This window comes from Mustelus asterias, chromosome 14 (genome assembly GCF_964213995.1).
Source record: "Mustelus asterias chromosome 14, sMusAst1.hap1.1, whole genome shotgun sequence".
NCBI classification, from domain to species: domain Eukaryota; kingdom Metazoa; phylum Chordata; class Chondrichthyes; order Carcharhiniformes; family Triakidae; genus Mustelus; species Mustelus asterias.
Window position 1 is genome coordinate 63714261 of NC_135814.1, and position 16479 is coordinate 63730739.

The following is a 16479-nucleotide window of genomic DNA, read 5'->3' on the forward strand; positions in this document are numbered from 1 at the left end:
TTTGCCTAATTTTTTTTGAGTAAGCATCTTTCATTGACACGGGGAGAACATGCAAACTCCACACAGTCCAAGGCCGGAATTGAACCCAGGTCCCTGGCACTATGAGGCAGCAATGCTAACCGCTGTGCCACCCTGCTCTGAAACCCCAGGGGAAAAATGAACAAAAAATGCATTAATTATGACTAAAACAAACACATCCCTAGCTAAAAATCATTAGCCTGCATTCTCAGCATGTGAGCTGCCTGTTTTGCAGACAAATCGGCACCATGTAAAACAGCTAAATTTTAAACATGCCCCTCCCAAGGAACATAATATAAACACATTTCTTAATGGCACAATATCATCACAGTATTAAATCAAAGGTCACCCCCATATGCTGCTTAAAACTATACATGTGCCTCCTGTTCTTTTTCATTTTAGATGTGTCCCATACTAAAGTAATAGGGACAGGGGTAATGGATGTGTGACAAGTAACTCATAGGGAATGTCTCCCATATAGAAAATCTGTAGTCTACAGGAAATCCAACATATCATCAATGTACCTTTAGGTCACTTAAAAACACAATGGCATCTGAATGCATTTCAAAATTATACTCAAATTTATTGATTACACTTCCACTCCTTTCTTGTGGCTTATCTATTGGCTGACTACTGATGTGCAAAAGGTAATTTCCACGCTCTCCTGCCTCCCATCTGGAAGTTATTGTTCTTTTATAAATAGGTTTCAGTCAATTCTAGACTTGACTTTTCTAATGGATTCCTCATTAGCCTCTAACATTCTATACTCTGTAAACTTGAGGTCATCCACAACTCTGCACCCGTGCCCTTACTCACATCAAGTCCTGCTCTCCTATCACACCTGGGCTCGTTGCCTAAATTGGCTCCCGGTCAAGCAAGGCTCTGATTTTGAAATTCTTACCTTTTTTTGTCAAATACCTCCATTATCTCACTCTATCACCTCAAGCCTCTCAATCTTCAGAGATATTGGCACTCATGTAATTCTGGCTTGAGTATTCCTGCTATCAAATGCTCCACCATAGGTGGCCCTGCCTTCAGCTGCTCTAGGCTTTAGAATTCTACCACTGCAACCCCCACCAAAAAAAAAATCTTGCTGCCTCTCTACCTTTTTTCCTCCTCTTTGTTCAAGCTTTTGGCTCCCTGCCCTCATACCTCCTAATGCTGGTTGGTGTCCAATTTTAGAACATAGAAAAGCTACAGCACAAACAGGCCCTTCGGCCCACAAGTTGCGCCAAACAATTTCCTTACCTTCTAGGCTCATCTATAACCCTCTATCTTACTAACCTCCATGAACCTATCCAAAAGTCTCTTAAAAGACTCAATCGAATCCGCTTCCACCACCACTACCGGCAGCCGATTCCACGCACCCACCACCCTCAGAGTGAAAAACTTACCCCTAACATCTCCTCTATACCTACTCCCCAGCACCTTAAACCTGTGGCCTCTCGTGACAACCATTTCAGCCCTGAGTAAAAGCCTCTGAGAATCCACTCTATCAATACCTCTCAACATCTTATACACCTCTATCAGGTCATCTCTCATCCTTCGCCTCTCCAAGGAGAATAGACCTAGCTCTCTCAACCTATCCTCATAAGGCATACCACTTAATCCCGGCAACATCCTCGTAAATCTCCTCTGCACCCGTTTTATGGCTTCCACATCCTTTCTGGGCGGCACGGTAGCACAGTGGTTAGCACTGCTGCTTCACAGCTCCAGGGACCTGGGTTCGATTCCCAGCTTGGGTCACTGTCTGTGTGGAGTTTGCACATTCTCCTCGTGTCTGCGTGGTTTTCCTCCGGGTGCTCCGGTTTCCTCCCAAAGATATGCAAGTTAGGTTGATTGGCCATGCTAAAAATTGCCCTTAGTGTCCCGAGATGCATAGGTTATAGGGATTAGTGGGTAAATCTGTAGGGATATGGTGGTAGGGCCTGGGTGGGATTGTGGTCGGTGCAGACTCGATGGGCCGAATGGCCTCTTTCTGTACTGCAGGGTTTCTATGATTTCTATGATTATGATTCTGTAATGAGGCGACCAAAACTGGGCACAGTACTCCAGGTGGGGTCTGACCAGGGTCCTATACAGCTGCAGCATTATCTCCCGATTTCTAAACTCAATTCCTCTATTGATGAAGGCCAGTATTCCATACGCCTTCTTAACCACATCCTCTACCTGCGACGCCGCTTTGAGCGTCCTATGAACCCAGACCCCAAGATCCCTCTGTTCTTCCACACTGCCAAGCGTCTTACCCTTAATATTATATTCTTCCATCCTATTCGACCTGCCAAAGAGCAAGGGTCCCAGAACAGATCCCTGGGGCACCCCACTGGTGACCGACCTCCACTCTGAAAAAGACCCATCTACAACCACTCTTTGCCTTCTGTGGGCAAGCCAGTTCTGAATCCACAAAGCAACGTCCCCTTGTATCCCATGCCCCTTCACTTTCTCCATAAGCCTTGCATGGGGCACCTTATCAAACACCTTACTGAAATCCATATAAACCACATCTACCGCTCTTCCCCCGTCTAAGTGTCTAGTCACATCTTCAAAAAACTCAGACTCGTAAGGCATGATCTGCCTCGGACAAAGCCGTGCTGGCTACTTCTGATCATACTATTCCTTTCCAAATGTTCATATATCCTGCCTCTCAGGATCTTCTCCATCAACTTACCGACCACTGAGGTTAGACTCAGCAGTCTATAATTTCCTGGGCTATCTCTTCTCCCTTTCTTGAATAACGGAACCTACATTCCTGTGAAGCGTCTTAGGGTATTCTATTGCATTAAAGACAGTACAATTGTTGTCGATAACGGTTTTCTGATGGACCTTGGGACATTTAGCCACATTGATGGCATCATTCAAATGCATGTTTTTGACATTGTCCACCTGGTTAGTGACCTCATTAGAAAACTTAATTACATTAAGGCAGACATAACAAACTCTCCCCAAATTAATGCTCTTTGATCAACATACTTAATAAAATGGCCAGCTGCTCTGTCCCAGATGATATATTTCAGTAACTTCACTATAACTGATGTTAAATTGATAGGCCTGTAGTTTCCTGGTTTCTCCCTCCCTCCTATCTCAAATAAAATGGAGAGCAACTTGCAAATAATGAAGTGCCATTTGCTAGAAGTTGAAATGTCTACTATGTTCTGGCACATTTGAATTTGGTATATTTTATTTTCCCTTTGCAGTCTTTTTAATACAATGTTTTCTCATTAAAGACTTGCTCTGGCCAAATATCTTCCTCTAATGACACTTATTCTGTATGTATTATACAACACTCAGTAATTTGACCATAATTATTATTCATTGAATATATTTGTCAATACTTACATCTTTGAGTGCTTCCTGTGCTAGTGAACGGAATGATAAGATAACACCAATTATTGTCATTCTCTTCAATACGCTGTCAACCGCTGATTATTTAGAGACAAAAAGAAGAGTGTGTCATTTACGTATTTTCTTTAGATCAGTAATAATGCACAAAAAATGCGGCAAACACACAACAGGTTAATCAGTACCTTTCACAAAATGATTTGTACAGCACCATAACATTTTCAGCAGTCTTTCAGATTAATTGATCGATTACCTAATTAAAATTTTAATATACTGCACAAACAAATTACCCACGGGCATTTCTTCTGTTTAATTAATATTTTAAGTTATTTTCTAAAATACGCCAATGCGTGGTTTCAGAATTAATTATTTTTGAAAAAAAAACAAATTAAGTTTCTTATGAGAGCAATATACATAAGGTATTGAGAATGCGCAGCTCTGAGTGGATGTGTTATGAACCATAATGTCAGCATAGTTAAATCTGGTGGTGTTTTAGTTAAGTAACTACAATAAGAGTGAAAAGCTTAGCTCTTCTTCCCCAGTTATCTTGGAATGCTAGCACAACTAATTCCTTTTGAAAGATGAATTAATTAAATGCTTTTGAAAATGTTTCAGAGTCCAGAACATGGAATGAGCATGTCTATTGAAAGTCAGATTAATTAACCTGTAATTGTCAATTGTTTCGGCATTTTTTATGTTCTGGTGTTACTTTAAATAATTTTCCACATATTGCAAAATCTAAATGCAGTTATCATTCTATTTTATTAAATTGTAACGAATATTTACAAATTACATAAAGACAAAATATTTGCAAAGATATTATCAGCTTGCGCCCAACGATTTCTGCTCCAGATTTTTGAAGTGCTATTAAAAATGCAACTGTATTTGATAACAGCACACTTCCAATATTTCCAGTTCACCATATGACAGATCTAATTTGGCTCTCATGTCTGTTTCTTCACAGGGTGTGGATAGAGGTGGGACTCATCTAATTTCCCCAGCCTATTTTTGCACTTGCTCGCCAGCATTTTCTCTTCCTCGTACAATCTTTGGTCAGTGTCAGCCACCTTTTATTAAAAACTACATGGTCCCACCAGCACGGAAAATCCAGTGTCGATATTTCCCTCAGATGAGAAGTCAGCTCGAAAGGATCTAAAAGTATTTGCTTATAGTGTAGTCTTCTGGATTGATTAGGGAAACCTCTGTATGCCACACCAGGAAACCCAATTCAAAATCAAAGATGTAACCACTACCTAGAAACATGGAATCCCTACAATGCAGGAGGCCATTCGTCCCATCGAGCCTGCACTGACAACAATCCCACCCTATCCCCATAATCCCATGTATTTAACCTGCTAATCCCCCGGACACTAAGGGGCAATTTAGCATGGCCAATCAACCTAGCCTGCAGATCTTTGGACTGTGGGAGGAAACCCATGCGGAGAAGGGGAGAACATGCAAACTCCACAAAGATAGTGACCCGAGGCTGGAACTGAACTCAAGTCCCTGGCACTGTGAGATAGCAGTGCGAACCACTGTATCACCCTGCCACCCTAATCTAGTATTTTAACTTTTCTTGGCTTTAAATTGAGATTCAAAAGGTATTTATTTTCTCTTTAGTTCACAAGTGCACATTTCCCAAATGTCCCAGGTAAACTCCTGGTCTGGAGCAAGTTAGCCGAAAAGTTTGCCTTGCTTAGATAGCTGTCAATCTTCATAAGTTACTGCGGAATGCTGCAGTGCACTCCTAGGTTATAAAGTCAGTTGTGACAAGATTAAGACTTTGACCAAATCAACATTTGCTTTCATATTTATCACAATAGTCTAGCCACACAACTTCTGACCCTCAACATAGAGCCAAAAATGATTTTCCGTAATTTCCTTCCTTGTCTGGATGAAAACTACGAAAAACAAAATGATGAAATACATTGCAATTTTCTACAAAGGTGAATATAAAAATGAGTATCCTGATGGAGATTATTTGTTTTTCTCTGATCAGCAGGACTCTTACTTACTAAACAGTTCACTTGTTCAATACTGCTAAGTTTAGTCTCTCACAAATGCAACAGTGGAGTAGGATTAGTGGCTGCTATCCCTTTTTTTGAAATCATTTTCACCGATCATGTAAAATCTGAAGTTATTTCAGCATGGAAAAATATTAAGGACAGGTCTCCTACTTGAGTGTGTGGGCTAAGTTGCCTGGCAACTTTCATTACAGTTAATCTGAAGTATTCCATATGTAAGTAAAATTACTGGGACAAAAATCCTCTGCTTCGTAGCTGACTGATCACAAGCAAGCCAAAAAGAACAACTTTTGATGAATAAAAATGTAGTTACTCAAAGAAATAAACTTTTCATTATACGGTTTTGTATTTTGGTAACTGAAGTCTGCCCTTAGAGTTTTAGAAAGGGTTTTGTCATTTTTGTCAGTCTTCTCCTAGGAAAAGCAACGTACAGACACCTCTGATCTGAAGTAGCAATACCCTGTAATTGATATCATATTATGGCAATGTGTAAAATTAAAAATTCACAGTATTGGATAACCAATACCATTGTGTAAAACGTGAAGGCGGAATGCTCGGTCCTATAATTGCATTGCAACAAGGTTATGTCAACACAGATTTAAAAATCGTTACATTGTCAGCCCAGTTTTTGTAATCTGAGAACATACTTGATACCCACATGTTAATCTTTTGAAGAGTGCTGCCATCTGGTCTGGCTTATCAAAGCTGGTCCTCATTTGAGTTAGCACGTCAACATTCTCCACTACTAATTTCTAGGAAGAAAGCATACTTAGTATTAGACAGTTACTCGGATAAAGTCAAATAGATATTTCAATCTGGGAAAGGAAATTAGGTTTATAAGATCCAGATGGTTCAATAGTCTTCGGATCCCAAAGAAATCAAGAGTCCTCAGATCAAACCAATGTTTGGCCTTATTTCTGATTCACACACAACACTTCACCATCTTTGTCTTCCCACTTCCAACCCAAAGGGAGAGACAATGGAATTAGACATATTCATATTACTATTTTTTCCCTGCTATCCCTCTCTTCAAAACGTCTTCCTATGATGGGAATAATCAACTGCCATGGAAACACTCAACCTAGTTCTTGGAACCCCTGTCGTGCAGACAGTCAATTGGCCCATCGGGTCTACACCGATTCTCTGACAGAGTACCTTAACCAGGGTCTCTCCCCCGCCCTATCCCTGCAACACCACACATTTACCATGGTTAATCCATCTAACCTACACATCTTGGGGCATCAAGGGGCAATTTCCCATGGTCAATCCACCTAACTTGCCCATCTTTGGACTGTGGGAGAAAACCACAGCATCTGGAGGAAACCCATGCAGACACGGCGAGAACGTGCAAACTCCACTCAGTCACCCGAGGCCAGAATTGAATCCAGGTCCCTGGCACTGAGCTAGCAGTGCTAACCACTCTGCCACTGTATCGTTTCTCAATGAAAAGCCGAAGCATAAAAAGAGACTCTATTTCCATCAACCATTGTATCATGAATAAAGGTACAAGATTCTGTTTTACAGTCTAATCACAAAGGTACTGCTGGTGTCTTATCTGCAGTATGACCGCAAAATGGTCATATTTAAGCTTCTAGTTTTCAAATATCACCCTCCTCCCCAACCAATGTATCCTTTCAGAGATGTCAGCAACACAACTGAGTACAGTTTCACAGTCAGCAACACTAGTATATATTGCACTACTGAACCACAGAATGCATCACCCAACGATTTCGCTGGGCTGACCATCACAGTTGAATTTCATCCAACATCAGCTACCATCACCACTAGTGTATTTCCTCTAAAAGTTGGGAGGAAGATTGACAGGAAAGCACTACTCTATCATAATCTAGATGGAAATGTGCAAAGTTTTTCAGATGCTAAATTCAAGGGTACAAATGCTAATTCAGGCCCCATTAAATGATCAAATCTGGGAATTTCTATAAATCTTAGTATCAGACCACATGGCGAATTTAATGGAAGAAAAATCTACATTCCTTGTATCTGAGTAGAGGGTGATTTCTATATTTAAAAAAATTAAATTTTATCTACTGGTCTCCTCGTACTATGCCATGTTCTACTGGTTACTATAGGAGTCACAAAAGTAATTTGGTTTGAAAGTCAATCTGCTACCAACTCTATCCAGAAAAATATGCTGCCTACTTGCAGCCAATTTTTGTGCTGAGCTCTTAACTTGCGCTTGATAATCAAAGCCCCAAATTCAGCCCATGAAACTGCTCCAGAACATAAAGAACATAAATTAATGCCAATCCATCAGAATTCAATAAGGAATAAAACTGACTTTAAAACAGAAATATGTTTCTTCAGTATCCAAAAAATAACAGTTTGAAGAAAGTGAATTCCCAAAACTTCTTTCCTTTAGCTACTCAGATGAGAAGACCATGTTGCATTACCAAACAGTCTTATGAAACTGTAATTTTATTTTTTGCACATCTTTGTTATTTGGCAAGTAGTCAAACAAATTGGCAGTAATTTTATATTAAATATAACAAATTATGAAATGGGAAAAAAATTCAGGAATGGACATCAGCTCCCACTAACTTTAGAAAATTTTGTCCAGATTACATATTACTCCATTTCTTCCAAAACACCCTGCCCCATCAAGAAATAAATTACTTTCATATGAAGGTAAAGGTTAAATGGCTGTTTGAATGTAAGGGATACCAACTGCCAATACCCCCGTTTTCACACAATAATAAACTCCCCTGAGGCTGACCACAAATGAAAAATAATTTGATTTCAGAAACAGAAGAATGTCTTCCATAGTCTGTGGGATCACATTTCTTGTGCCTATTTAAAACAGTTTCATCTGCGGGCTAGTTTCAAGTAAATTAATGTTCCAGAGTTTCCTAATCCTTTTATAAATCCAGGATGTACTATACTGCAAATTACACTAGTATTAAATGTGGTAGAGGAAAGACAGGGTCAATATTATATACCAAATGTGTTAACATACTAAGAGCCTCAAAAACTTCAACAGTGAGAATTCTGTTTGCTTAAATTGTACACCAAGTTTTGAATTACACTTCGACGAATATCTTAGACCAGAATGAAAATTCTAATTTTGGTTTCCTTCCCAGTGTGAAAATCTTCAAGTCAGGTGTTCCTCAAGTCAGGTGTCCCTAACTGGCCTTTCTGCAACAGAAAACATCCCTGCGCATTCTCCAACACAAGGAACATTTCCAATCCAACTGTAGTTTCCCCAAGGCTGGGAAGCTCGTAGACTGGCGTGAGGTTTCCAATGGAGCTGCTCTCGTGTATTCCTTATTGGTGATGTCACTGGATCAGCCCAATAGTCAGAGACCCAACTCAAGGGTTTCCATGTTGCTAAGAACATTCATAAAAATGCTTATCGAATTTAAATTAAGACTAATATTTTCTTTTATAAAACTGGGGAACACTTCATATTGGCAAAACCAATGTACAATAGCCCCTGAATTCTTGAACAGGATTTAAATCACATTCTCCTGAAGCTCCCATACTCAATAATTGCAAAGTGTCGCGGTTATTTATTTAAAAAATAGGTATTGGATTTCTTGATTTTATTGGGATGTGACTGATCTCAACAAATCAAAAATGAAGAATTTGAGCACAATACTGTCCATTTGAACTGTGAAAATACAAAGAATGAATTGTGCCCTTTCATGAATTAAATCTGCACAGCATTTTGCACATTTAGTACTGATGGCTGTAAGTCAGTCATCAGTGATGGCACCAATCTAAAACAATGACTTATAGCAATTGCAAATCATAAAAGGTACGATGTAAGGATAAGTGTGCCATCTGGTATACTGTTCCAAATATGCAGCATAAGGCTATTGGCAAAGCTAACTAATGATTTCAGGCACGCTAGAAGAAGGTACCAAACGGAAACCAAATTTCATCTGTGTGGAGTTTGCACATTCTCCTTGTGTCTGCGTGGGTTTCCTCCGGGTGCTCTGGTTTCCTCCCACAGTCCAAAGATGTGCAGGTTAGGTTGATTGGCCAGGTTAAAAATTGCCCCTTAGAGTTCTGAGATGCGTAGGTTAGCGGGATTAGCGGGTAAATATGTGGGGGTAGGGCCTGGGTGGGATTGTGGTCGGTGCAGACTCGATGGGCCGAATGGCCTCCTTCTGCACTGTAGGGTTTCTATGATGGTTTCTATGATCTGAGGGAGTTGGAAAATGAGGCAAAGCACTCCAAGCAAATCTCCTATTCCTTCCAGCAAATGGTTTCAGAATGCTCCACGTCTATCTTTTAAATTATGAAACAGAACATGGCACAAGTTCACTAATGGGATGAGCATTTCAAAAAGGGTGTGGGGGTGAAGATGAAATAATTTGGTTATTATTTTAAACATTTTTGAAAAAATATCACAAACTGTCAGGAGTGTAGGACGGAAGGAAAATGGTTTTACAAGTTTTCATGCAGACCAAGTTTCTACAAGAACTGGAAATAATACGGTATGAAACCGCTGGAACGTCAACTGTATTGGCAAGCTGTATGGTCATCATCACAAACTAATCAGTTTAACAGTGACATGGGGCTTCATTTTGAGAAGAGCAAAAACATCACGCAGAATCAAAAACATACATGGGGAATAAAAATAAAATGGTTCTTCTTTTTAAAAAAGCTATAAATATCTCAATTGCGCAGAAACTCAGTGACAATCCCAGATTTTCACCCGGGTATGAGGAAATCTGATTGCTATTTAGTGCCTTGCCTTGGTCTGGTTAAAGTTTTGAGTAAGTTTTGACAGTGGTTTGAAGTACAAATGCACCATTGGAAAAAAACGAAACTGCTCTATAGCCAGCACACTTCAATGTCCTGAGGGCATGACAGGACCGGATACATAAAATTATACTAATACAACCAGTAGCTATTTTGGAATTAAACTGAATTATTATTCAAGTTTAGTCTGTAAAAAGAAAATCACTAGTTCTTTGCACTAAGAGGTTTTAGTACAAGAACGCTAATTTTCTATACACGCCTTGCGACACTGACCACCTGTTTTTAATAATCTTTAAGCCATTACACTGTTAAGAAAAGCAAGCTTCTGAGAATGCGGGATCCAAATTCTACCACAAGGATGGGAAATACAGACTGATCCAATTTGATTACTGCACATTATGGGGAGAAACTGGTGCTGTGGCAATGTCACTGGACTAGTGATCCAGAGGCCCGGGCTAATACTCTGGGGGACATATATATGCATATATAATATATGCAATAATATAAATATAAAGCTGGTCAATTTATATTAATTTAATTTCACTAATGCGCTAAAGTCTTTCAGGATTGGAAATCTGCTCTGGTCTGCATGAAATTTCAGTCCCACAGCAACATGATTGACTCTTAACTGCTCTCTGAAAAGGGCACTCAGTACAAAGGCAATTAGGGATGGGCAGCAAGTGTTAGCTCGTCAGTGATGCCCACATCCCATGAAGGAAAAAAAGTACGTTGCTATAAAAAAGTTACAATTAAGTATAAAAAAAGGACTTTTGATAAGCATGTTGCTCACATTAAAACACCTATACTTTGATTTTCTTTATAATTCTTTTGCATTTAAGGGAAATCCTTTAAAAGAAATGAAAAAGGAAGTATAATCACAACACCAAGAATAGATGCATTTGTCTAACATACAACTGCCTGATTTTTAAATCTGCGACAATTACTTACACAAGAGTTATGCACATGCAATAGACATTTCATCTCCATTTATTTACCGTAAATGTTCTTTCCTAGTAGTGAATGTTGCCGAGTTATTACACCATGAGGGTTATTACTGGAAAAAGATCTGGCTCTTGCTTGAAATCTAAGCATGCACACTATTAACAGGAGTCATGCGATAACAATTAGGAATGGAACCCTGCCAATCTGTTTTCTCTCTAGCTCAGGGATAATAAGTAACCATACTGTTCTGCAGCCAGTCATTTAAATGTTGGTTAGCTTGCCACAGCCTAGGAACTGAACAAAAGATTTTCCTGATCGGTTGTTCAATATCACATCATCCAGCACAGTGACTCACTGAAAAGGGTATTAAGATGCATGATTGCTGATGTGGAAGTATTATTGTTTTTTTGCTGCATAGCAGCGTGAATAAAGAGTGAATGAGGTACAGCTCCAAGTGATGATACGGATTTTTTTTTTAAAAGTAGAGCTGGAAGAATACAAAACTGCATCTTATTAGCAGAGTTGCCACATAATCTTTGTGGAGAGAGAGCAAGTATCTCTTGCAGCTCCCTCACCCCACAAAGCCTTGTTTGCATTGTGTGTCCGGACTCTTGCTCTTAAAAAAAAATTATGGGGCTCACATTGGAGGGAATTCTGGAGACAACAAGATTCTTGAATTGTTATTTCAAACATTATTGTTTTCCAATAATAAAATGGTTTGATGTTATGATTCATAGACAGGCACATGGAGTAATATCACCAATTTGTTCATCCTGACTACCAGCACATGGAAATATTTCTTGGTCTACCTTAATACTCTTGTGACAGAGTGACAGACAATTGGAGCACACAGTGACAAATTAAATGCAACACAAGAACCACAGCTACTTGTAACCAAAATGAAGCATCTGCTTTTGCCATACAGTACCTACTCAGTCATGAAAAGACTATTATGTACTCAGCATAGGAAAGCACTTGTATTAGAAAGACACTGTAAATGCTTTATTTTAAATATTCTGATCAGTGGAATCACAATGTTACAGCCAAGTCATTCTGACCATCACGACTATGACAGCTCTTTGAAATTTAGTCTCTCAGCCCAGCTTTCTACCCTTCAGATTTGTTCTCTAAGTATGTATAAATTGCCCTTTGACAGCTCCAATGGAATAAAGTTCTAGCTCCCTCTTAATCAACTTATTCCAGATCTTAAGAAATTGCTGATTTCCCCACCAACTCTTTCACCAATTACTTTAACTCTATGGTCTCTAGTTACTGACCCACTTACCAAAGGCGATAGCTTTGCATCGCTTGACCAAAACTCCTTGCAATGCTGAATACCTCTATTTGGTCTCCCCTTAACTTTCACTGCCTTCAAAAGAACAATCCCAGCTTCTCCAATACCTCCACATGCTTGGAATCTTCGAACTCTGACACCATCAGAAAATCAGTTCAAATTTGTTGGCAAGCATCAAATATGGGAACTTCTCTGGGAATTCATAGGATCAATACTTGCAAAATGGCTACCCATGAAAATTGCCAATTATTATAGCTAAGCTCTCAGTACGTAACCTTTAAAATTAATAACTTAAGTTTTTACATCTGCACATGAACCTTTTTAATGTGTTTTATTACCATTCACAGTCTTCACAAATCTGGCAGCAAGTTCCCATCACACTAAAAAAAAATAACGGAATTAAAATTCCACAGACAGCGTCATTTTATAAGTGTATTTCATTCTCTGTGCCAGCATGCAGACATAACTGCAATGAAACCCCAATCTTACCTTGAGTTCTGCCACCTGTGAGGAAATGTGCCACATCAGGCTCTCACTTAAAAACTTCATCCCATATGGACCCAGAAGTTCTGAGAGAGCCCTCATTTCTGTGGGAAAACATGCAAGAATTGTCAGTTTGCATGCCACAACACTAATAAATCTGTCATTACATTGGCATGACCATATCATCAAAAATAATCTAAAATCTTGAAACTTTTAATGGAAAAGCTTAGAACCATAAAAGCTATGGTGCAGAAAGAGGCCATTCATCATGATGTCTGCGCCAACCAAAAAAAAAGAGAAATAAGAAACTAGCTGTTCATTTTATTCCCAATTTCTAGCACCTGGTCTGTAGTCTTGCAGGTTACAGCACTTCAGATGCACATCCAGGTACCTTTTAAATGAGTTGAACATTTCAGCCTCAGCTTAGGCAGCGAATTCCAGATCCCCACCCATTTGCGCTACCTCATACTTTTCCACAATGAATTCCATTTGCCACTTCTCCGCCCACTAAACTAAACCATAGATAGCATTCTGGAGCTGGCAGCAATCTTGTCCACCATCAACTACATGGCCAATTTTTGTGTCATCTGCAAATTTCCCGATCATGCTTCCCACATTTAAGTCTAAATCATTAATATATACAACAAACAGCAAGGGCCCTAACACTGAGACTTATGGAAAATCACTGGAAGATGTATTCCATTTGCAAAATTATCCATCCACCATTACCCATTTTATCCTGTCACTGAGAAAATTTTGGATCCAATCTATCAACTTCCTCTGTATCCCATAAAATTGCGCTTTTCTAAACAGTTTGCCATGTGGAACGTTGTCAAGTGCCTTACTGAAATCCATTTAGACAACATTCTTGATATGTATATATAATTGAGAAATTCTCTTGTTGAAAATCTGTGAACCATCACTATTTCTGTACAAAGTTGAGTTACTAACACAATAGCAGATTGCCGAGTTGAAAGATGGTGAATGAACTCCATAAACAATATTTTTACTTTTGGGAAACAGAAAAAACAAAATCACTAAAGAAAAAAATTTGGCAGAAACGAAAAACAGGAACAGAAATGAAAGAGTGGTAATAACTTGTTACAAATGATCTGATCATCATTGTACTACTACTGTTTGTGGAAGCTTGCTGTGCATAAATTGGCTGCTGTGTTCTACTTCAAAAGTATTTCATTGGTTGTAAAGTGTTTTGAGATGTCCAGTGATCATGAAAAAGGCTATATAAACACAAATCTTGTTTGATGTGTGGTCTAATAAATTATGGAGGCGGCTAGGGATGAGAGAGCGGGACAGCAAGGCAACAGTCCGTGTGAGAATGTTCAAGACTATGTAGATTGTGCATTGTGACATGGAAAGGATCATAAATAAATGACACATGGTTAATAAATTTTATTAACAGCAATGTAGTTTCAAGTCAGAATGCAGTGCACCTTGGAGGGAAACTTGCAGGTGGTACATGTTCCCATCCACCTCCTTCCTGCCTTGTCTAAGTGGTACAGGTCATAGGTTTGGAAGGTGCTGTTGATGGAGCCTCGGTGAATTACTGCAGTGCATCTTGTTAATAGTATGCAGTGCTGCCACTTAGCATATCAATGGTGAAGAGCAATTGATGGAGTGCCAGTCAAGTGGGCTGCTGTGTCCTGGATTGTGTTGAGCTTCTTGTGTTGTTGGAGATACACTCATCCAAGCAAGAGGAGAGCATTCCATCACACTCCATCACATTCCATCACTCTCCAAACAAGGGTTATGAAAAAGATAGGCATAGATTTGGAGGGAGGGGGGAAAGCAAGAGAGCAGTTTGTAAAGGCAGAAGGACTGATTTTTTTTTTCTTTTCAGATGAGTGATGATTGTGGTTTTGAAGGGAGAGCAACAACATCTGAGGATAATAAATCATTTGCAATGCCAGAACTAATTGGAGTCAGGAAGAGAACTGTACAGTGATTTAGAAGTAGGGACAGTACCAGAGTCTCATAGGCAAGATCAACTCAAAAAAGGCAAGAGGCAACAGAGGAGAGAAATGAGACAGCCCAGACAGATTCCGGGTTAAGACAAGGAGGAGGTACAGCTTTGCAAGAAAGGGGAAGGAACAGAAATATCTGAAAGGATCTCAACCTTAGTGGCATAGTCCTTGAACTCAAGCAAACTGGAGAAGGCAATTAGGAGATGGTAGAGAAAATAAGCTGGTTGTTATCTTTGTTCTGCAGGATGAGGGGAAGGGGCAGTAGACAATGAGAATTTCGTAGAAGCAGAGGAGTAAAACATGGTGAGGTTAGATAGCTATTTCATACCTCATTCCAAAAACGAATCGCTATTACTTTCATCAAACAGTGAAAACATTTCATATGAGGGATATGTGCCCATACAGCATCTTAACCAGAGTTGAAACAAGACTTTAATTGCACAAAGCAATTGAAAAAAGATTAAACTTAAAATCATCCACTAAACTATCTAAATTCAAATGGAAGACCATGAGATATAGGAGCAGAATTCGGCCCATTGAGTCTGCTCCGCCATTCAATCATGGTTGATATGATTCTCATCCCCATTCTCCTGCCTTCTCCCCATAACCCGTCATCCCCTTATTGATCAAGAACCTATCTATCTCTGTCTTAAAGACACTCAATGACCTGGCCTCCACAGCCCTCTGTGGCAATGAGTTCCACAGATTCACCACCCTCTGCATGAAGAAATGCCTCCTCATCTCAGTTTTAAAGGAACGTCTCTTCACTCGGAGGTTGTGCCCATGAGTTCTAGTCTCTCCCACTAGTGAAAACATCCTCACCACATCCACTCTATCTCGGCTTCTCAGCATTGAGTTTTAATTAGATCGCCCCCCCCTCATCCTTCTAAACTTCGAGTACGGGCCCAGACTCCTCAGCCGCTCCTCTTATGACAAACCCTTCATTCGTGGGATCATTCTTGTGACCTCCTCTGGACCCCTTCCTAGGCTAGCACATCCTTCCTTCGGTATGAGGCCCAAAACTGCTCACAATATTCCATGATCACTTAAATATGATTTTAAGGAACTGAAGCAATAAAAATGTAGTTTTGCACATTAACCAAAGGCTGGTTTATGGGAGTTTTCAGCTTAAAAATAATCCTTGCATACCAAAGAGTTACAACCACTTAACTTTATGACTCAGCTGAGACAGAATTGCATATTTAAAGACTTTACCCTGTTGAGTTTTAGACAGTAGTCAGCCACTTTGACCATATGTCAGAGATGGTGTGAAAGTAATTCTGGTCACAATGTTATTTCATGAATGTTATTCACCCAAAGTATAAACATGATCTTGATTATGTCGCCATCAATACACAAATTCATGACTGGAAATTTAAGTCTTGTGACATCGTTTCAAAAAATGTTGCAAGCAAATGCCAGAAAACACTGGCAAACCTCAATCCTTTTGGAACAAAGTGTTTATGGGCGAATCCTTTTCCAGTCAGTTGAATAGTTTATTTATGGGAGAGAATGTTTCATCCAATGTACTTGACTACTACATTATGTTTTTAAAAAAAATCATATTTGGCTGCAAAATAAATTGAAGCAGCTAAAAGAACTAGATGGTTGAGAAGTCCCTCCGCAACTGGATCCTGAACTTCCTAACTCACAGACCACAATCAGTACG

At 39.5% G+C, this 16479-nt stretch overlaps 1 protein-coding gene across 4 annotated transcripts in view; it reads right to left on the minus strand.

Moving 5' to 3' along the window:
• The window catches only part of nckap1 (NCK-associated protein 1), a 189439-nt gene that overhangs the window by 40841 nt on the left and 132119 nt on the right, over positions 1-16479 (minus strand). For all 4 annotated transcript variants that reach the window (XM_078228532.1, XM_078228531.1, XM_078228534.1 and 1 more), the window contains exons 23-25: positions 12835-12932; positions 6040-6133; positions 3355-3437 (exon numbers count right to left, since the gene is read on the minus strand). In XM_078228532.1, coding sequence (XP_078084658.1) covers positions 3355-3437; positions 6040-6133; positions 12835-12932 — 275 coding nt within the window. The remainder of the gene's footprint in view (positions 1-3354; positions 3438-6039; positions 6134-12834; positions 12933-16479) is intronic.